This window comes from Boleophthalmus pectinirostris, unplaced genomic scaffold, assembly GCF_026225935.1.
Source record: "Boleophthalmus pectinirostris isolate CB_2022bp ecotype Guang Dong unplaced genomic scaffold, ASM2622593v1 HiC_scaffold_10, whole genome shotgun sequence".
NCBI lineage: Eukaryota > Metazoa > Chordata > Actinopteri > Gobiiformes > Gobiidae > Boleophthalmus > Boleophthalmus pectinirostris.
This window is the reverse complement of record NW_026570971.1, coordinates 10,233,977-10,257,602: the sequence shown is the minus strand read 5'-3', so window position 1 is coordinate 10,257,602 and position 23,626 is coordinate 10,233,977. Positions and strand designations below refer to the sequence as shown.

Below are 23,626 nucleotides of genomic sequence, written 5' to 3'. Positions count from 1 at the left end.
GCTGGGGTGAGATGTGGGAGAGAAGGGAGAGAAGGGCGAGAGAGGGTGGCGGGCTCGGGGGTCTGGCAGGGTTACACGGAGGAGAGTTGCATCACGTCATTGGAATTCTATGTCCAGAGACGGTCCGTGTTTACGCTATGGACAGCTGTATTTTAGCTCATTTCGAGTTTTAGCATTAGTCAAATTGAGCTTGACGTTTGACATTTTTTAACAGCGACGCTTTATTCAGTTTTGAAAAGTTACCAGAATCTTACTTTTTCCTTTTTTTTAAATTCTCAAACCTCTGCAATTCATTCAAATAAGTCTGGATAAATGTGTCATGGATTTAAAGTAACACAAGATAAACTTCCTAGTATTTCAACTTAATTATGTCACAAGGTGGAACCAAGTGTTTGTGAGCTTTGGAGACAGAGATGATCCAACTTTCCAAAAAAACAAAAAAAAAAAAAAAACAAATCAAAACCTCTACAACATGAAAGCTACATCATAACATGAATAGATGAAGCCTAAAATAAAAGTACACACCATATGAGACCTCTTAAAGCCACACTATGTAACTTTTTGTGCTAAAAATTGACTACAATAAAGGGTATTTCGTTATGGATGTTTTACTGATACATTCTTAGTCTGACCAGGCTTACATCTCCACAAACTTGACTCTTATTTGGCCTTGTTTTTATGGAAATGTTGTTCATTTACTGTAGCTATAGTCCACAGTATGGCATTGAACATATTTATCTTTTTTTTTTTGTTAATATTCTGGTAATGAATTTGACTAGGCTCTGAAATTATACCATGTGATTTGTGAATTTTGTCTAAATTCACAAAATGTAGAAACGTATTATAAATTTGCAACTAGTGTCGTCACACAAACTAGATTTCGGTACTAAGGAATAGACTTGATACTCGATAGAGATTCCACAGTGATAATAAAAACACTCTTTATTTTGACAATAGAATGTGTTTTTTGACATTAAATCATTGTACTTTCTTTTACATTCCCATGTGACCTCATACTCTGGGGTGTAGTAGGCGTGGTACGTCGTTCACCCACTTCTCCCTATGTGAGATATTAAAAAAATAAACTGGTTCAGTCCTGGTTCAGACCTGGTTTAGTCCTGGTTTAGTCCTGGTCTAGTCCTGGTTTAGTCCTGATTTAGACCTGGTTTAGATCTGGTTTAGTCCTGTTTCAGTCCTGGTTCAGTCCTGGTTTAGACCTGGTTTAGACCTGGTTTAGTCCTGATTTAGTCCTGATTTAGACCTGGTTTAGTCCAGGTTTAGTCCTAATTTAGTCCTGGTTCAGTCTTTGTTTAGTCCTGGTCTAGTCCTGGTCTAGTCCTGGTTTAGTCCTGATTTAGACCTGGTTTAGATCTGGTTTAGTCCTGTTTCAGTCCTGGTTCAGTCCTGGTTTAGACCTGTTTCAGTCCTGGTTCAGTCCTGGTTTAGACCTGGTTTAGTCCTGATTTAGTCCTGATTTAGACCTGGTTTAGTCCAGGTTTAGTCCTAATTTAGTCCTGGTTCAGTCTTTGTTTAGTCCTGGTTTAGAACTAGTTTAGACCTGATCTAGTCCTAATTTAGACCTGGTGTAGTCCTGGTTTAGACCTGGTTTAGACCTGGTTTAGACCTGGTTTAGTCCTAGACCTGGTTCAGTCCTGGTTTAGTCCTGGTTTAGTCCTGGTTTAGTCCTGGTTTAGTCCTGGTTCAGTCCTGGTTTAGACCTGGTTTAGACCTGGTTTAGACCTGGTTTAGTCCTGGTTTAGACCTGGTTTAGACCTGGTTTAGTCCTGACTTAGTCCTGACCTAGTCCTCGTTCAGTATTGGTTTAGTCCTGGTTTAAATCTGGTTTAGACCTGGTTTAGTCCTGGTTTAGTCCTGGTTCAGTCCTGGTTCAGTCCTGGTTCAGACCGGGTTTAGACCTGGTTCAGACCTGGTTCAGTCCTGGTTTAGTCCTGGTTTTGACCTGGTTTAGACCTGGTTTAGACCTGGTTTAGACCTGGTTTAGACCTGGTTTAGTCCTGACTTAGTCCTGACCTAGTCCTCGTTCAGTATTGGTTTAGTCCTGGTTTAAATCTGGTTTAGATCTGGTTTAGACCTGGTTTAGTCCTGGTTTAGTCCTGGTTTAGTCCTGGTTCAGTCCTGGTTCAGTCCTGGTTTAGACCTGGTTTAGACCTGGTTTAGACCTGGTTTTTAGACCTGGTTTAGTCCTGGTTTAGTCCTGGTTTAGTTGGTTTAGTCCTGGTTTAGAATCTGGTTTAGATCCTGGTTTGGACCTGGTTTGGTCCTGGTTTAGTCCTGGTGATTATGAACGCTGTTAATGTTAATAACAAGATTCTGCATCATTTTGAGTAGAAAAAAAAAACAAACTATATGCCACCTGTGTGTATTTCGGCATGTCAAGTTGAGTGTATGTCTTTTGGAGGTGGGGTTTGGACGTCACAAATCGCAAAACCTCACTTCAAAAATCCCCACTACACCACTGCTTATATCTGTGTAATCCCTCAGTGGTCCAGGTAGTTTCCACAGTGCTCCATGTGCATATACTAGTCTTTTTGCTCTTATTCTTGTTCTGATACAGGCTCAAGATCATTCTAAAGACATTCAAGAAAGCTTCATTTCTGTCCTGTCAATGTGTTTTTTTAGTATCGATACCTGCACACTTGAGTTTCTAGTTTCGATACCAGTTTTAGTATCAACGAGAATCTGATTTTAAATACTTTAGACGACACTATTCGCAACTAGGAGTATTCTGTCTTGTGTTTTTCTTTCTCTTTGACAAACACACCTGAACATGAATGAACTGAGTAAATAAACCCTACACGAATCCTTTGTGGCAGCTCCTTTTTCCATTCAGTGTATTAAACCCTTTGTTGCGGTGTTAGCTTACACAGTACATTATATTCTACTGAAGTACCCGCACCACGTTCTGCTATTTATCCATTATTTATAAACCCATTGTTAAAACACCAGCTACCTGCTTTGTTGTCTCAACTCAAAATACCAAAGTAATTAATCTACATCTGTTTGCATACATATTAGAAACACGCTTTTATTAATCGCTCATACTTAATGCTTTCAACTCCAGACAATGGGCTCATTCCTCATAGCGGCCGTGTCGTGTGGAACAGTGCCACCACGTGGACGCTACCGGGAAGCGCAGCCCTCGTTTATTAGTCTGTGTTGCTTTAATTCCTCAGCCGAATTGGTCCCACAGGAATGGCCTGGAAAGATTCACTCCAACACTTCGCCGATATCGCAATGAGTCTTACTGCGACTGTGTTAAGAGCTCGGGCTGTTTATCGATTGCGGATTTGTTGTGGGAGATTTTATACTTTAGAATATCATGAAGTAGAAGTACAAAATGGTCATCTGAAGAAATACTGGACCAACAGTAGGAAGTGGTCTTAAGTACGAGTGTATTTTCAGAGTTGTTATGGATGAAACGTTTGATTGTGAGTAAGTTTTTCAACATTTAGATTTTGTAATTTTTCACTGTAGCCAAAAAAATCGTCAAAAACTTCCAAATATTGTACTGTAAATCTGTCTTAGACCTGGTTTAGTTCTGGTTTGGTCACGTTCTAGTCCTGTTTTAAACCTGGTCGAGTTCAATTTGCAGTACTTGCCCCTGGTGGTGGTGGGTTTGAATGTTTTATTCACATACTATGGTTGTGCAGTTGAGCAAGACACTTCACACATCTTGCTTTCTTTCTGTCAATCTACAAAATGATGAATAATGCAATGTTAAAACAAGTGTCTTTAAAGGTGCACTGTGTAGCTTTTCCTGTCAGGCGTTTGCCACCTTTATGTTGCCATGGAGGTATTATTGCTTGATCTGGAATGTTCCGCAGTTTGGCATTAAACCTATCTAATCAGTGGTGTTTTTATTGCGCAAAAGTACCTTAAAAACATGCTTCCATACCATGAGAAGACTTGCTTTATCAGATTTGTAACAACGGCAAAGCAATAACATCTCCATGGAGACGAAGAGGAGGTTGTGGACCCTGCATCACAAATGTTACATAGCGTCCAGAATATCAATAGAAAAAATCAAATGCGTTGCTGAAATAGTCTGAAATGTACTTTTAATTGCAGTTTGAAGTAACATAGTACTATTTTTGTGTCTCCCTACAGAAAGTTCTACTACATCACGCTGCTGAGGGACCCTGTGTCGCGGTACCTGAGCGAGTGGAGACATGTCCAGCGGGGGGCCACGTGGAAGACCTCCCTGCACATGTGCGACGGCCGGACCCCCACCCCAGAGGAGCTGCCGTCCTGCTACGAGGGCTCCGACTGGTCCGGGTGCACACTACAGCAGTTCATGGACTGTCCCTACAACCTGGCCAACAACAGACAGGTGAGGGGGATTTGATTTGACTTTGGAAATTTTATGAATATCGAGGAACTGGTGAAAGGTAGACACTGAAATTAAAGTGACTATATTACGCTACTTTCTGATCTGTTACAAATGTTGTTTCTTCGTCACAAAGAGACCTGGAGTTGTGTTTATATGATGACGGTCTGAAAAGAAGACGCAAAAGTGGCTTCGCGTCTTCACTTTTTATTCCGCGTTTAGACGAGTGTTTTCGAGAGGAAATCTGCGTGCATACGGTAATGCAAAAGTATGTGGAATTCGATTGGGTATGCATGCCAGGCGGTGAGTTGGTTGACGCTGGAACTTGTTTGTAGTGATGTATGTGACGTAAACGCGCATGCGACATAAACATGTGCGCGACCTTGAGCAGATCTGACCAGAGTTTTGCGTCTTGGGCAGTGTAGATGAAAACGCTACAGCGGAGCGTATTCAACTTTTCCACTCTGAAGGTTGGTTTCAGATTTTTGCATTTTTAAGCCACAAAAACGCCGTCACCGTCTAAACGAAAGGCACTTCCGATAAAATATTTTGTCATTTTTACCCACAAGCGTTATCGTGTTAAACTGGCCCTCAACAGAAAACACGCTTTTCCACATTGTAATGTAATGTAGTGATAAAAGAAGTGCTCCACTGTGTTTTTAAACTCCATACACCTTCACTTGAATAAATTGGATCATTTCAGCCTTAAAAATTCCATACTCAAACATATGTGAATGAAACAAAACACAACTCCAGGTATGTTTTTGATAAGGAAACAACATTATAACATGACTGAAAGACTCAATTATGTGTAATATAGAAGCTTTAAAGACACTATACCTGATTTTAACACAATCATTTCATTTAAACAGTTCTTAAACAGGGTTCTTGACCCACTAAAGACTAAAAAAGGGGGCGTAGCAAAAGCTCTCGAAACTGTTGCTTATCTCTATGTATCTGACCCAAGCTGCACTCACAAGACTACACCTGCTCGGGAATTCACGCAAAAACAACTCAGGAAAAACAGTGCAAGGAAAACAGTTAATATTTATGTAAAACTAACTCATAATAAATACAAAAAATACCAGATCTTCAGCTAAATCACTCACTAACTTACCTTTCTGCTGCTTATATTCTTTTAATCTAGATAAAATGAGAGGTTGGCAGAGGTTGGTCGTGACGGTAAACCACAATTAACATGCTAACACACACTTCCTGATTATCAGACACAAATACACTTTATAATTCGATGCAGACAGCACAGATTTTACAATAAATCTGTACTGGGGCAAGACAAAATGGCTGCAGACCCTTTTAAGTGACCTGCTTTATAACATCAAACTGGGCTGAAGTTGTTTTGTGACCTAAATAATGACTTAATTATGCTGATTTTTTTTAGTTTTCTGGCCTCTATTTTGCTACTTCTTAAAAACATCAGTGCACTGGTTACACATTCACAAATTGGACGTCATGTCGAAGTGTTTTGCCCAAAGACACAGCAGCAGTACGCGGCTGGGAGCAGAGATCAGCGCGCGAGCCTTTTTGTTAGATTCAGAGTTGGTATCTGTTGTTTCTACCGCTGACTTGCAACAAAGAAATAATTTGGCGTGTTCTTGTACTTGATGAAGTTACGTGGGGAATTGAAAAGTTGCTCTTTCATCTTATTTTATTGGCGCGCTCCAGTTTAGTGAAGAGTGTGCTCTTGAGGTTTTAAAAATCATTGGCTGGCGCTGTTCTGAAATCGACTTCAAAACAAAGAAAACACAAGTCTATTATAGGTCCTGCATTCAAAGTAAAAAAAAAAGAAAAAAAGTTCTTTACAGCATAAAACTACTTCTTGTTTAAACATTTATAATCAAAATAGAAAATGACTTGGACGCAGTAGCTCACACATTACGAATAAAAGAAAATGAAAAAATAAATTGGCAAAAAGCAAAAGAACAGATTTGTATTGTGTAATTTATACCACAGGCCTTTATTTTATGTTATTTTTTCAACATCATTTAATTTTCTACATCTGAGCTAATTGGTGGAAACATGGTGGTTAATCCATTTTTTTTCTATTTTAACTCTTGTAAAGGTGCACTGCGTAACATTTTCAAGAGGGTCTGCCACCTGCTTGTCGCCATGGAAATGTTATCAGTTTGTCTAGAATGTTCCACAGTATACATTAAATCTAAATCTATCACGAGGGAGACGAGCAGTTAACAGCACTATGCTACGTTACAGTTCAGATCTGTGGAGAGTCGCCCCTATTCACAGAATCAATGATTATTCTGTATTTTGGGGCAATAGAAACAATAGAAAAAAACATAATCAGGGTTCCCACAGTCATGGAAGTCTTAGAAAAGTCATGGAAATTTGTAAATATAATGAAAGTTTTGGAAAAGTCATGGAATTTTAGGAATTAACTCTTTCACACAACTACAGCGTTCTGTTAAGTTATCATTAGGCTGTTATGATTATTATTTCTGAACATATGCGCCTTTTGTTTAAAAGAGACGACAATAAATGCACTGACAGTATTTTGAATGTTAAATAACTTTAAAACCAAACCATAAGGTGAGTGGAAAGAGTTAACATTTCATATTTAGTCCTAAAAGTCTGATCAATTCTACACATGTAGGTGCCGTAAAGTCATGGGAAAGTTTTGAAATTTTGTCAGTGAAAAAGAATGGGAACCCTACATAATGAATAAATGAGTAAATTCTAGAAGGATATGTATAATTTCAAAGTAAGGAACATTCCAGGAAAAGCAATAACATCTCCCTGGAGACAAGCCGGTAGCCTCTCCGCCACAAATTGGTCAAATATCAAAGTCTGACGATAATTTTCACTGAATTTGAAAAGGTATCTCAGTAAATTTGATAAAATTGGGCAACGACAAACGCCACTTCTCCGTCATACTCAGGCATTGCCACAGAACACAATCATTAGCCTGCGTTTACATGCACAACTAACTACGCTGACAACGTTCTTCATCCAATTTTTCTTGTTTCTCTAGAGGACCTGTCAAACCACTCCTGTCGTCTACAGCAGGTCAAAAAGCGAGACAAAAAAAGAGACGTTCAGAGTGTCTAGTATTAGCATTAGCGTTAAAACGTTTGTGCTAATATTGCTAGTTGAAACTGCTAGCATACATAAAGACTAACCACATACTTTGCAGATACAGATAAATAACAATGATTTTACTAGAAAGAAATGTGTTGCTCAAGTTATTTACTCTCTGGAACACAAATAAACACATCAAAGCTTGGGAGTTTTTCTCTATTTACCCGGAACAGTCCCAGTTTTGAGCCCTGTGTCCCCTGTCCCAGCAGATTTATACAAAACCACTGATTTGTCCCAGTTTTATACAAAAAATGTCCCAGGTGTCTGTATTTTTGACCAATTTGATCCCAGCCAACAGTAAAAAGAGGCATAAACTCTCATTTGTTTAGGTAAAATACAAAAAATCAGCTTAAAAACAACAAAAACACAAAGAAAATGTGACTATACTGGCTCACATGCTCGTCCTGAATGGTCTCTGAATAACAGTTTTTGTTAATTACGCACTCAATTTTACAATTTTATTATTACCAACCAGCAAAAAATCGGGAATGTCCTAGTTTTTTGTTGTGAAATTCTGGTCACCCTAAATGTAGTGGACCAATACAATGAAACTACACGTTTAGTAATAGCTTGTTAGCATAAGCCTTGTTTGATATTAAAAAACTAAACTAAACTAATATTTACATGGCTGTTTAAGATCTTATATTACACAAAATTGACTCTTGAGAGCTTTAAGTCATGTTATAATGTTGTTTCCATGTCAAAAAACAGAGCTAGATTTATGTTTTGTTTCATTCGCGCACATTTGAGTAATCCTGCATTATTAGTCTGTCTATATCTCCAGAGCTCAAAATGTTCTGTTTCACCTTGTGATGTCATGAAGCGGTAGTTAAGTTAACAGTTACCTTTTACATTTAGTTCAGTCAAGACTGGCAATTCCAGGTCTGAAATCAACCAAACCTTTCTAGTGAAGGTGTATGGAGTTTAAAAACACCGAACCGAAAAAAACACCTAAGAACCTGGTCTAAATATGCAGGATTTGTGTGTTAAACATGTGAATGAAACAAAACGCAACTCCAGGTCTGTTTTTGATGAGGAAACAACATTATAAGATCAGAAAATGGCATAATATGGGCTTTTTAAAGTTAACAAAATATCTATCTATCTTTGATTTTGTAATAAAAATGCTTGCAGTTGTCATCTATAATCTCTATCAGTTTCATCTGTGATTAGCTGCACACATGTGACACCGGCCAGCGCTCACACCTCCTCTTCACACCCGCGTATCTGCCTCCTAAATGCCTCGGCCGCATCTTGTCCTCGTCCTCGTCCTCCTCCTCTTCGGCATCCTCATCGTCTGCGCCTCGGGGTGCTGTTACCGCGGGTCACCTATCTATCTTCACACATACGACATGCGCTGGCAGACTGCAGGGCCCGGGCTGCTCGAAGTGTGAATCCTGTTGCTGAGACAAAGCAGCGAAATTGCGTTCATGTCCCGACTGTTTTTTGCTCGCCAAGTTAATAATGGAGGTGTCAATAGTAGTGCAATGGAACAGACTTGGCAGGGACAATAGACCAATTCATTACTATTCTGCACTAGTTTACACAAAAGGGATATCCCCGAGCTATTCAGAATATTGGTTCTATACTCACGAGTGTTTCGCAATGTGACAAAAGCATATGCCTGTTGTAGTGATTCATCCCATTGGTATTTTTGTACTTTTGTGGACAGGGGCGTAGGACTGGGGGGGTAAAGAGTATTGTTTACCCAGGGCCCGGTGCAATAGGGGGCCCTTTTCGAAGTCTAATGTGTGTTTTTCATCAAGATGATTTTTGCCCTGGGCCCAGAGTTTGGTGCTGCATCCCAGTTTGTGGATAAATAAATCTTTGGAAATTGTCATTGTGACAGTGGTTGATGGGTCTAGAGCTAGTGATGTTTTGGGCGTAAGAGAGTTAAAAATACTACTACTACTACTACTACTACTACTACTACTGCTAATGTTACTTCTAATACCACTGCTGCTACTACTGCTACTAATACTACTACTACTACTGTTACTTGTACTAATACTAATGCTACTACTGCTCCTAATAATATTGCTACTGCTGCTACTATTGCTACTACTACTACTGCTACTGCTACTACTACTACTACAACTACTATTACGGCTACTATTACTACTGCTACTACAACTACTACTACTACTGTTACTATTACTGTTACTTCTACTGCTACTACTACTACTACTACTACTACTACTACTACTACTACTACTACTACTAGTACTATTAGTACTGGTGCTAATACTACTGCCACTGCTACTACTACTACTACTACTACTACTACTACTACTACTACTACTACTACTGCTACTACTACTACTATTACTGTTACTACGTTACTACTACTACTACTACTACTGTTACTACTACTACTACTTACTACTGTTACTACTACTACTACTTACTAGTACTGCTACTACTGTTACTACTGCTACTACTACTACTACTACTACTACTACTACTACTACTACTACTACTACTACTACTACTACTACTACTACTACTACTACTACTACTACTACTACTACTACTACTACTACTACTACTACTACTACTACTACTACTACTACTACTACTACTACTACTACTACTACTACTACTACTACTACTACTACTACTACTAACTACTACTATACTAAGCTAACTACTAATACTACTAATAATAATACTAATATAATAATACTGCTACTACTACTACTACTGCTACTACTACTGCTACTAATACTACAACTATTGATACTACTATTGCTACTACTACACGTAAGACTGCAACCTACTCTTATTTGTGACAAGAAAGACACTTGGCCAGTTACATTTTTTAAATGGTCAAGAAAACTCGAGTTAACGTTACTCCCTGTGTGTCGTGTAGGTGCGCATGCTGGCAGACCTGAGCCTCGTGGGCTGTTACAACATGTCCACGGTGCCGGAGAAGAAGCGCGCTCAGCTCCTCCTCGAGTCGGCCAAGAAGAACCTGAGGGACATGGCCTTCTTCGGGCTCACGGAGTACCAGAGGAAGACCCAGTTCCTGTTTGAGCGCACCTTCAGACTGCGCTTCATCAGGCCCTTCATGCAGTACAACAGCACCAGGGCGGCGGGCGTGGACCTCGACAACGCCACGGTGAGTGAGAGTGCATCTGACTCACAGCGAGAAGGTCCCATGTTCAGTTTTTGTGGTTTTGTTGGGTGCAGCAGTTACAGAGAGAGGAGTGACAATTTTTAAATTAATGTGTTTACATGCGCATCAGTATCCCGGTTATGACAGAGTTTATATACGCTTAGAAAAACCAGGATACTAATATTTCTGTGTACATTTTACATTACATTTTTAGACTAGTTTCTATGGTAACTATGGCACAGATATGTCAAGGAGCTAAACATGAGCAACTTTGCTAACTTATGGCCTTTTAACGGGTTTCTAAAAACAAAAAAGACGACAACAATATCCTGCTAAATTAAAATGACTTAAATTAAGAACGTTTGACTTTATTTGAGTCGATTCAACTTGACATCTGCCAATGGAATAAGTGTGTTTTTCTTAATTCAAGCAACATTTGGTTTTGTGCAAAAAGTTGTTGTTTTTCCTATTTTAAGGGTAGGAAGATGTATTTTCATATTTTAAGAATAAAAAGTCTTGTTCCACTGGCAGATCATTTTACTTGCCAAGTGAAATTTACTCAAAACATGATAAAAATTTTATTTAAGTCATCTTAACTTGGCTAGATTTATTTTAGTATAAAATATTTCTTAAAATGTCCTGGTTGGAGTTTGAGTCATTTTGAGGAAGTAATTGCTCCTATCATTTTTGTTAATTGAGTTTGCACATGTTCAGCACAGCTTCAGTTTTGGAAATAAGGACACCACATCTACAGGCCACAGAATCTTGAATACTCTCTGAAAAACCCAGTGAGAGTCTCGTGGTTTCTCATATTCAGGATATTGAAATCAAAATACATGGACACATGGACACATAACTAGGATACTCAAAAAACCCGATCATAACCGGGATACTCAAGCGCATGTAAACGCACTTACTCTGTAGTTAACTGGAACCAGAGTCGATAGAGCCAAAAGTGCCCCCATACTCACTTCCTTTTTGGACTGGACCAACTAGTGGGTTAGCCATGTCCATTTATATTTACAGTTTAAGGCACACGTGTCAAACATAAGGCCCGGGGGCCAGATCCGGCCCTCCAAGACCTTTAATCTGGCCCTCGGTTGATTTTCTACTAAAATATTTGAATGATATTTTCTATAAAAATCTTGTTAATTTTCTGTGGTGTTTATCACAGCAGCGTCTCCAGCGTCTCTGTACTTGGCCCCTCCCAGCAGAGCAGCACAAATGAAGACTTGTCTCTTTCCAAACGCTCTTAAAGGACGATCGTTTTGACTGTTGACCGTGACACCCTCATCAACAAAATGTCCAACATGAGAAAAGTGGAGCCGAGTGCAGGATATAAAAAAAAAAAAAGACTTATTCCTTTACATCCTTTACATTTCCATACAAGTTCATGTTAAAACATTGTGTTGAAATTGCATTTTTCTTAAAGTTTCAGGTTGTCATAATATTATAATATTTAGTAAAAGAAAGAGTTCATCAATTAAAAAAGATTTCTGTAATAGATTTGTGTTTCTCTGCACAAATATTTGAACTTATTGTTATTTTTGGGGTTTATATGACATGAGTTTTCTGATCAGTTGGATACGGCCCCCGGACCAAAATGAGTTTGACACCCCTGGTTTAAGGTGTAGCTCCAGTGGTCTCTCAGTCTTGGTGGGATTCCCATAGATGCTCTCTAGTTTCTCCCATCAACCAAAAACGTGCACAGTGAACTAATCCTTCAGCTAACTGACTGACTAGGGTTGTGCAAAAATATTGAAATATTGATATATTGTTTTGCTTAATATCATGACATAGTATCGATATCGGGGGCTGCTGTATCGATATATCTCCAAGGATATTTTTTGGTGTATTTTACTAAATTATTTTGTTACAGCTACAGTTTTGTTGCTTGTTTAGAGGACGGAAACATGTTCATGCGACACATTTTACATATTTACTGTTCTGATGATTAAAATGGGTGTGTTTCATATTAACTTTGCACAAAAACTGGTTTAACAAATACTTTTAGTACCACAGCCACGATTTAGCCATTATTTTTACTGAACTGTATCGAATCAATGTGAAATATATCGCATCGAACCGGACTGTATCGAGGTATGTATCGTATCGTGGCCTATGTATCGAGGTAAGTATCGTATCAGCAACTTCTTGTTATCCAGCCCTACTCTTACCATGAAATTCAGCTCATTCCCCCACATTTTGTTCATGGTAATAGTGGTACAACCTCTTTGGATTTTAGCAAGTGCTTTCTGGTGTGGTCTGGCCATATCTTCAAATGGGACTGAAAATCTGACCTCGGCTAACACCATCTGTCCACAAATAAAACCTTTGATAAAGAAAGGCGTTTCTCACACCACGTGTATTATTTATAGCGCCTCTGCAATGCCAGGAATGTGCCCAGAAGTGACTCCGAGTGGCCACTTTGATAAGACCTTGATGTGTGAAGATGTGTTGCCACTTACAACTCTTTGAATTCAAGTCAGGGCCATTAAAGAAGACATCATGTGCTTGTGTCTGCTATTAAGTTATAATCTGTCACACCCAGGGTCATATTTTGGGTATTTTAATGGTGTACTATGCAGCTTTTTGGTTTGGGGTCCATCACCTGCTTGTTAATGCCTGGAATGTTCCACATGACATTAAACAGCTCAACCTTAAAACTGATTAAATTACAGGTGGTTTTATAGCTCAAAATGTCTACAAAAAACTTATTTTCATTCAGCTTGGTCTGGTTTGGTCTCCATGAAGATAGAAAGGTTTAATGCCAGACTGGCCTCGTTTGCATGATGATTTTTAATTTTGAATTAATTGTTCTGAATTAAATAGTTTGGAATTTAAATATTGTCCTTCGAGTTTACATGGAAAACACGTTAAATTGCCTTTATTTTATTCTGCTCAACATCTGGAAGTCGGGAAGGGTTCTGATTCGACAGGGACACAAGCGTATTTACGTCGACCGGAAGAAAACACACACTTCAGCTGCTACTGGCTTTTTTTATAATCTCGGTTTTTCATTATGCCACGGACACAAACATGATCCAAACTTTTTTTTCACTGTTGTTTTGATGATAATTCAGCAGCAACTCGAGAATTCTGTCATCACGCTTTACATCTGTCAGCTGAGGAGGAGAAGGGAAGAGTGTCAGAGAAGGGAGGAAGAAGGGAAGAAGAGTCAACGGCTGCTCTACTTCAGCCCACTCGCAAATCCAAAAAGCAGTGGATGAAAGTCCAAAGTGAGGACTGGTGGAACTGGATCGTCCGGATCATGTCAGAAGGGCGATGCGCTGAACGACCGGAATTATTTTTAAGAAGAATAAACGTTTACATGATTGAGGAATAAATTAATTCAGCTTTAAAATCGGAATAAACCAAACACTTACTTCAGAATTAAGTTTATTTCCGAATAATCATTTTCATTAGGAAATAAGTGTTTCCATGTTTGTTTGTTTTTTAAGCAGAATTCATTTTTATTCAGAATTAAATAATTTTTATTTGCAATTATAGCTCTCATGTAAAGGTGGCAATTGTGAAACATTCCAGACAAAGCAATAACATCTCCATGGAGAAAAGCATTTGATGGACCCTCCACCTGAAAAGTTACACAATGCACCTTTTTAAATTGCAATATTCATCTAAAACAGCTGAATAAAAGAAGCAAGTCCGCTCATTTCTTGGTTGGAAAATTGCGGAGCCCAATGAGATATTAGGAGTCAATTCCCATCTGCCTCTTTACGCTACGTTGTCTTAAACGCCACCACAACGAGGCATCGCATGCTGTGAGATCTTCCTATGGATGGCTGTAGATCAAGCGAGCAGCAGCAGATTTTATTTTCATTTGTGCCGAAATGGTGCCAAATCCTATGCGTATCACCGATTGAGAAAATAAAATTGGAGTACAAAGTAAGAACAGAGCAGTGGGCGTGTACCGGTGGCGGTGAAAACATCTTGAATACAGGAGATGACTCAAACATGCATGAATCTCTCTAAATACAACTTCGAGAGGCTAAATGAAAAGAGGAAACTGTCATAACATTTCAGTAACATGTCAGTTTGATTTTGTACAGATCAGGAATCAGAATACGCTAGATGGATTGCAAGAACCCTGGAAGTTGTAGACCACGCACAGGCCAATCAGCGAAGAGCTGTGAAGGCACGACGTCAAACTCAAGCGCCTGTCTGGGTCCCTTTTGTGGTACAGCACAACAGTAAACAAAGCGGTCGAGATGGATGTAGACGAAGAAATACATTCTGTGCTGGCAATGATTCCTGAGATCGAGGATTTAAAGCCAGAACAAAGAGAATGTTTGGTGAATTTTACCAAGAGGAAAGACATTATTGCTCTTCTTCCTACGGGATTTGGGAAAGCTTAATATACCAGTTACCCCCTTTAGTGGAGCATTTCATACGTCACGACCAAATAGCAGCGGTTGGTTCAATAAAAAAAGTACCCACCTACCATCTAGCGAACGAATCCTAATGCTGCGATTTCACTTCGTGGAAACCGGCTGATGAATCAGGCTACTGTCTACATCTCCAAAGCTCAAAATGATCTATTCCAGCTTGTGATCAAATTAACAACTACCTTTTACCTTTAGTTCAGTAGAGATTGGCAATTTCGTGACTGAAATCATCCAAATGATTCTAGTGAAGGTGTGAGGAGTTTAAGAACACAGTGAAGCACTTCCTGTATCACCACATGACATCCCAAGGTTGGAATTTTTCCTGGTTGAGACAAGAATTCAGCCTAAATATGCAGGCTTTGTGTATTAAACATGTGTGAATGAAACAAAAACAACTCCAGGTCTGTTTTTTGATGAGGAAACATTATAGCATAGATCAGAAAATAGCGTAATATGAGCCCTTAAAGAATAACCACTAGGAAGGTTGTTTTTCCAATGAATTTCCAGAAAAAAAACAACATTTTGGTGAAATCGACATGGTAAATAATGTGTAAAATGATGAAATACACTGTGTTACTGAAGAGAAAGCGTTTGAATAATCGTGCATCACTACTGTGAAATGAGATCGGTTCAAAAGCAGTGACCTCAAAGACTCGCAGACTGCACGCTGGACCACAACAGTTTTCAAAATTATGAAAAAAAAACAAAAAACTGTTTATATTATAATATTTTCAAACCGCATTGTTAGGAGTCTGATAGAAAGAGTGGATGACAGTTGCTTCGTGCTACTTTGTGTTGACAAGCTTAAAATTGCGTTGTCAGCCCAGCTACCCTTCGCGGTTCATCAACATATAATTTTGAAGCAGTTATTGATGGATCTGTTTTGCACACAAATCATTTTCAGCAATCACAATCACGACTCGAATCACACTGGGGACTGCCTTCCACCGTGAACGCACAAAAGCAAAGAGACATCAGAAGTAAAAACGCTAACATGACATATTTACTCAATATTTCTCAGTGTTTGTTATGCTCGGCTTCAGATGTTGATGATGTAATGCTTATTTTCTCAGTTTGGGGTTTTGAAGGAAAAGAACTTTAGTCATAGGAAATGGCAACTCAAGATGTGAGACTCATGTGAGACTCATTGTGTGCTGATTGGATAATTGTCTTGAGAACCAAAACCCCAAATTATAACATAAACAACTTAACCATCATGTCCAATGTTTGTTGCTTCCCATGTTTTGTTCGTTAGCTATAAATAGAAGGTGATATACGAACGATGAACTGATCAGAACATGTCTGATGAAGTTCCGTAGATGTTAAAAACGCAAAGGAGCTATGTGGGAATTACCATCAGATGATTACAAGCTGTGGGCCTGCTTTGTTTTGAGGATTACTCCCAATGAGCTCAGCAAAGCTTTGTTTTTGATGTGGAAGTGAGAAAAAAAAAAGTTTGTAAAAGTCCATTTAGGGCCTGTTTATAAGAGAACACTTGCGGGTAAAAACGTCATAATATTTTAGCGGAAATGCCTTTCGTTTAGACAGTGATGGAGTTTTTGTGGCTTAAAAACACAAAAATCTGAAACCGTCCTCCAGAGTGGAAAAGCTAAATACGTTCCACCATAGCGTTTCCGTCTACACTGCCCAAGACGCAAAACTTACAGCACCACCGAGCTGCCTGGCACGCATACCCAATCAAATTCCACACACTTTTGCGTCACTGTATGCACGCAGATTTCTTCCCGAAAACGCTTGTCTAAACGCAGAATAAAAAGTGAAGGCTTGACAGCACTTTTGCGTCTTCTGTTCAGATCATCATCATATAAAGGTAGCCTTAGAGGGAAGTGTTTTTAATGGTAGTTTTGTGGCAGTTGCATCTTCAGTGTATTGCAGTGTACTTATGGAATGGCATCTGGTGTAAAACTCTGCCAAATAACTCAAGCCGGTTCACTGTGGCAACTCCCGACTGAGAATGCAGCACCCAAAAACACGCTCAACACCTAAAGATCTCACTGTGGCTAAGTAGCACTCACTCCTTACAGAAAGAAGGTTCAGCTCCCAGGTCACCTCAGATCTTTCTTTGCGGAGTTTGCATGTTCTCACTGTGTCTTGGGTGGTCTCCTTTGGGTGCTCCAGTTTCTCCTACCAACCCAAAACATGCACAGTAAATAAAATCTTCCAACTAAGATAGTCCTGACCAAGTCTAGCAACAAGATCAAGGAGATGGGTCCCAGAGGATGTTGCCTGACCAGCCATTCCCGTCTACATTCTGTTTCCAATCTAGAAGTGACTGGAACCGGACAATAGAGCTTGATAAACCTTTGTCTAAACTTGAGACAATCCAACCACATCTGAAAAAATTGTAGCACGTGTCTCTCAAATGCAAAAGAAATTCCTTCTCCAAAATTCCTGTAACTTTCAGAACAAAATATATAACTTATTTGACCTAAGATTTGTGCTTCGATTGCTGGTTCTGTAAAGATTCTCGCTTTATTATGTTTGTTTTTGATGTGAACAGTGCACGTGTCTCTGATTGGTTAATCCGCCTGTCAGTCACACTTTCTGAAATCAGGGAGACCGTATACGACCTCAGATCCTGTCGTCTTTGTTAAGTTTTGTCAAAGCGTATTGTCCTGGCTGGTCAGATAACTGAGAACAGAGACAGTAACGTGCACCTTATTCCAGGGTTATGTTAAAATCAAACTTCTTTTTGTAAATAATAACAATTGTATTTTGTTCTCTTTCAGATCCAGCGCATCGAGGAGCTGAACGAGCTGGACATGGAGCTCTATGACTACGCCAAGGACCTGTTTCAGCAGCGATACCAGTTCACCAGGCAGCAGGAGCGCAGACAGCAGCGCCTCAAGCACCACCTGCAGTCCCACCAGGGCCTGGGGCTGGGGGTGAGCCTGTGGCCCTCCTCCCCCCAGGACGAGGAGGGGGCGGAGAGCAGAGACGAGCCGGAGGAGGCTGGGGGACGCACGGAAGAGCTGGTGGGCTCCAGACTCCCCACCGAAGACTACATGAATCAGATTATCAACCGCTGGTAGCATAAGGACTACTGAAGGACTAGAGTGGAGAGGGTTGGTCAAATGCATGAGTGAATGAAGGTGGTTTTGTGTTTTTGGCAATATTTTTAACAGTTTTTTTTATAAGATGATTTTATTTCATATTATTAGCACAAGTTTTTATTTTGATATAATTTTTTCACAATTAATCCAACAAAAATTGAAATTTATAAATCTGAAGTTTCATTAGGCTTGTGGTTGGATATATTTTTAAGTCATTTTAGAATTTTGAGAATTTATCATTTTAAAAGAAAAGTCCCATTGCATTTCCTTTTTTTCCTCCAATATATTTTATACACAATTTTTATAAAAACAGTGGTGACCTTGACATTTATTTAACTTTTTTGTTTAATTTTGGTTTATTTTTTCCATGTTTTTGTTGCTGAAATTTCAAAACTCTATCAATTCAGTGTCAAAAATAAGCTTGAATGAAAACAAACACAAAACTACCTTCATGAAACTTTGCAATTGACTCTGGGGGTGAGTTAATTGTGGTTGCTATGGAAACCCGGGGCTCGGTGCGTTCAATGCCGGGCCGACGTTCGAGCGCTCCCCCTGCCCCGTTCGCTTCTGTCTGTCCCGCCGTCTGAACAGCCCCAGTTCAGTCCCGTTTGGAGCATGAGAAATTTCTAACAAAATTCCCACTTTATCCTCGCGACGGACCAGACTGTATCCTGGAAGACAATGAAAGTATATGGGACGACAAGAACATTATGAAAAGTGGGGACAGAAGACTTTAAACGACTTTCTGCTTTAAGAAATCCGCCATTTTCCCCATGAACAAGCTTGGATCACGATCATTTTAGGAGAACGCATCATTCTGTATTTTCCTTTTGTGTGTATGCTTTTTTGAAAGCAGAATTGTAATAACACTGAGACCAATATTGCTGCCTAAAGAATTCCTTTTATTCCTTTATTTTTGTCGATTTTTTATTTTTTCAAAGCTATTGGATTGGATCTTCGCATAGTCGGACCATAGCCATTTCTGAAGCCTTGAAACTTTGAAAAGATTGTGTCATTTGTCTGGGTAAGGCTTCCCTAGTTCCTGAAAATGACGCTAGGCTATGCTACGCTAAGCTATGCTAGGCTAGGCTAATTGTTTTTATCACAGGCACATCAACTTTGCTACCTTAATTAGGGATGTAACAATAACCAAAATATCATGATATCATATCATCAAAGGTCTCACAATAATATCAGGGGGCGTCACAATATATCGAATTATATGTTCCTTTGTGTAAATGCATTTTTTTATAGTAGCAATAGCTAATAAACAACGGGAACTACATATCCCATGATTCATTTCAGCGCAGGACAACATGAAATAACGTGTGTTTTATTGAATTCTTCACACCAAATTCTTGTCAGAGTATTTTAAAAGCAAAAAAGCGTCCTATCTACAATAATATCAGCCTCTCCAAAATATCTTAATAAATATCGTACCGTGACATGCATATTGTGATATCGTTACATCCCAAACCTTAATGTTTCTTTTAAAAATCAAATTTACAATCAAAATTATTAGATTAATAAGATTGAATGTCACAATATTTCACGTGTTTGATTTACTGTGAAAAGAAATATGATGATTTTATTTTTCAACGTACAATTTTTAATCCTCAATTTTTCTAAGATTTTTTTAAGTTTTAAATTAGCTTTGATTTTTTTTTTTTTTTTTTTTCACAAAATTCTTAGGGTTAACCTTTTGTGGCATTCAAAAAAACCCCAAAATCTAGTGACCATCCTTGGGCATTGTATAAAAACCTCTATTACGATACATATACACAAATATTTTCCTCTCTCTCCGTCCCATCCCACTATGCAGACCGCTGGAGGAGCCACTTTCCCTGGACCACCACGTACGTGTTGTTGACGAGCAATGCGGACCGACAAGCCAATGGGAGCGTCCGTTACTCGGGAGACCTCTCACTATGCAAGCGCGCGACCGGCCGAACCCTCTTCATCTTTCAAGTCATGTAAACGTATTAATATTTTTCCGACAGCCAATTAGAGCGCGCCGTTTCGGTCTGGGTGAGGTATCAGAAGCGAAAGGCGGAGGGCGGCGGATGAAGGGAGGAGGGGAGGAGGGGAGGAGGGAGGAGAGTGTGTGTGGGGTGGGGGGTTGTTGTCAGGCCCCCCGCTGTGGAGCCGTGGAAGCCTTACCTCAGACAAATTTGTGGAAAATGTTAGAACTGCTGGTCGCCATGGCAATGTGTGAACCCAGTGCACATTTGGGTCTTTTTTAACTTTCATGCAAATGCTTTTTTTTTTTTTTTTTCCTCTCTCTTCAGCTTTTAACTGTTGACAAAATTCAGCTGGTTTAACTGTACTAAAGAAAAGAATTGAATGTGGTCGCTGTATTTCTTCTTAGTCATGTTGTAAGCACTTGTTTGTTTGCTACCTACCTTTTTTTCTTTTTACCTTATTGACTGTTTCTGTGGACTTAGAAGGAGCACAACAGGTACACTGGTTTGTAAACCCATTTGTAGCTTAATTGGTCAAGTGCTTAAAATGAACATTTGTTTTCTTTAGTCTGTAAGTAATTCATAACACATGTTTATCTAACGCAGTTTTTTAAGTTGGTCTACTTAAAGCTACCAGCATTTATATATTTTTTTACCAGTAGATGGGAAAACTGATCTTAAATAAGTACAAATGGCTTGACGTTTATTGAATTTTGAGTAGATTTGGAGTAGATTTGACTGCTTTCCAATTGAAGTTTTCTTTTTTAGTCATTTTTAGTTGAAGAATTTGCATTTCTTTATTTTAAGTGCAACTGAACAGTTTTTCTAGTTTTAAAGCAACAGTATGTCACTTTTTCTTTGCCAAAAACTAAGGCTGAATGATTTTAAGAAAAAAATTAGATTTTTCTGGCAGATATTGCAATTTCAATTTCATCCACAATTGTTTTCAAATCAAGTTTCAGTTTCATGAACATTTGCAAACATCACAGAAACTTACATCATACCGGAGTCCTGCACTGACGATTTGATGATTTTTGGACCGTTTGTGCACATTTGTTTACGTTTTACAGAAATGAAACTTAAAAGCACATGGCTCATTTGCATAAACCATACGCCCTAAAAAAATGCAGTTCGCTCCTTGTGCGCTGATGTGGTTCAGCTTCTGTCGGACTAAAGACACGACTCAGTGGAATATGAGTGTTCTTTCTGTGACAGAGGATGTGCTGCTGATGCTGAGTCTGTTCTGTTCTTCTATTGCACTGGTGAATTACTCTGCAGCACATGGACCTCAACACAGACCCATTAATCAAAAACGACGGCAACAAGGCGACGGCGGCAGTGTGCGTTGAGTCCACACAGAAATAAACTTCACTCTTAAATTGGGCTTTAGGAGCGTTCCAAAAAAAACACGGCTTTGACGCTTCCAACCATTTTGCGCATATTTGTTGCACCGAAAAACTTCAAAAAACATGTGTCCTTATTGTGAGTGGGCTTGCATCTCCACAAACCTGACTCATTTGACCACGCTGATATACACACTAATTCTATTCTCCATGGACATGTTTCTTTGGCTATAATCTGCCACAGTATGAAACATGCTCCACAGAGATAGTTTTAAGTTTTGTGTTTTATTTAAAGTGTTGGTTGAAGTTTATCTTTCCATGGAATCATGCAAGAAACATACAACGTCCGGAAAATTACATACTCTACCTTTTAAGAGGAATATGACTCACTGATCTTAGCAAAGAGCATCACTGGACAAGACTAATATTGTCAAATAAAAAAGTATATAGCTTATTACTCAAGTCAAAACATTGTAACTTCAGCTTAACTTTATTTAGTGATGACATTTTTCCCGCTCTCAAACCAACATGTGCTTGTTATAAAAGGTTCACACGTTGCCATTACATAGACCAGAACTTTCTTTGTATTTCTTTGAGCTGGTTTTGGTTTGGAGGAGGTCAAGCAGTGCCTCTCAGAATGCATACGTTTTTGACTACTCATGAATGCCTGGTGTGTCTGTGTGTGTGTGTGTGTGTGTGCCCTGTGTGTGTGTGTAAATACTATGTACAGAATGCCTTCGGATGTGAATGCCTTTGTAAAATAGCGTGCCTGAATTATTATTTTTTTAATTTTGAATCATTTCATTCCAATACGACGACATGTGTGATGCAAAGCCAATCCTGTATGCCCTTTTGAAAAATGGTGTTTTCAAAAACCTTAATAAAACGGCTTCTACATTCTTATGCAATGTCAAAATGTGTATGTTCAGTGTTTTGTAATTTTAGTCGTTTTCAGATACATTTTCAATGACACAGCATTGTGAATTTGGGTTAGCAGAGAGAAGCAATGGTAATTTTTTTTATTTTATTATTATAACTTTTTTTTTTTTTTTTAACAACTGCACAACATTTTTTTTTTTTTTTTTTATAATTTAAACACCTTAATGTGTTCAAGTTTTTAGATGGCAACAATAGCAATATTTATCTAAGCATTCTCTGCAACATTGCTCCTGTCTGCGTATCCAAAATGTAAACACAAAAAAAAAAACAATCCAGAGTATTGTTAAAAAATATATATAATTGCAAAATACTGGACTGTTAAATTTCAATTTGGAACAATTCAATTTTCAAAATATCTCTCCTAACTATACAATATGAAACTACCATATTTGTATTCACTATTCCTTACAAGAATGTATGCGTTCTACACAAATACAATATAAAGTTATATATTTTTATTGACATATTTTAAGTTTTTGATCAGTATTTTCAAAACATGAATTTGAGAATTGACAAAATGCAGCCGAAATTTCAATAAATCTTGAATTTCATCAGACAAGAACCTAAAATGGGGTTAGGAATGTAACGCTATGGCACTGTTAGGACCTAGTATTTAAATCAATTATCTGTTTTGGCGCTGTACCTGAATTTTACGTGGGGTTTTGTTTTTTATTTTTATTAAATTTATTTTTTTTACTATTTTATTTTATTTTATTTACAATTTTTAAGGGTTTTAAAATTTTTATTTTTTGATTTTTTTTATTTATTATGATTTTAAATTTTTTGAAGCTTTTTTGTTTAACTTTTTTTTTGTTTGCAGTGGTCCAAAGTTATTCCTCAGTAATTATTCACCACAATGAGTTTATAAGGGCCTTTCACAACTTTTTCCGTCACCATAATACAACAACTAGCATGCTAACACAGACTTCCTGATTCTCCGACAATATAACGCTCTGAAATTAGAACCAGACAGTACACAGAGGAATTACTTTAACCTCAAAAGCTGTTTATACTATAATTTATGATAACTTCAAATCCCATTCTGTAACTTCTAGCAATAACAATTAAGAATATTTTCAGACATATCTGTTTTATTTTTAATTTTTTTGGCTCTTTTTCCAAGTGCACAAAATTCAGCATATGTCTTAAATGTATACAATTTAATACAATACATTTTTTAAAAAAAATATATACTCTATACATTTTTTTGAGCCTGGAATAATTTCTGGTTGGTTTTAAACTTCTGTATGAATCAATTATTGTTATTTTTTTTTTTTCCATAAATTTTGATGCTGGGTCTGAGTGGTGCCTAGTGTGTGAAACTCC

The 23,626-nt window shown here is 38.3% G+C and overlaps 1 protein-coding gene across 1 annotated transcript in view; it reads left to right on the top strand.

The window, feature by feature from the left end:
• The window catches only part of hs6st1a (heparan sulfate 6-O-sulfotransferase 1a), a 196,092-nt gene extending 176,437 nt beyond the window's left edge, over nt 1-19,655 (top strand). The window contains exons 2-4 of the mRNA XM_055156719.1: nt 4,129-4,351; nt 10,332-10,580; nt 17,734-19,655. Coding sequence (XP_055012694.1) covers nt 4,129-4,351; nt 10,332-10,580; nt 17,734-18,036 — 775 coding nt within the window. The 3' untranslated portion in view covers nt 18,037-19,655. The remainder of the gene's footprint in view (nt 1-4,128; nt 4,352-10,331; nt 10,581-17,733) is intronic.
• The last annotated feature ends 3,971 nt before the right edge of the window (nt 19,656-23,626 follow it).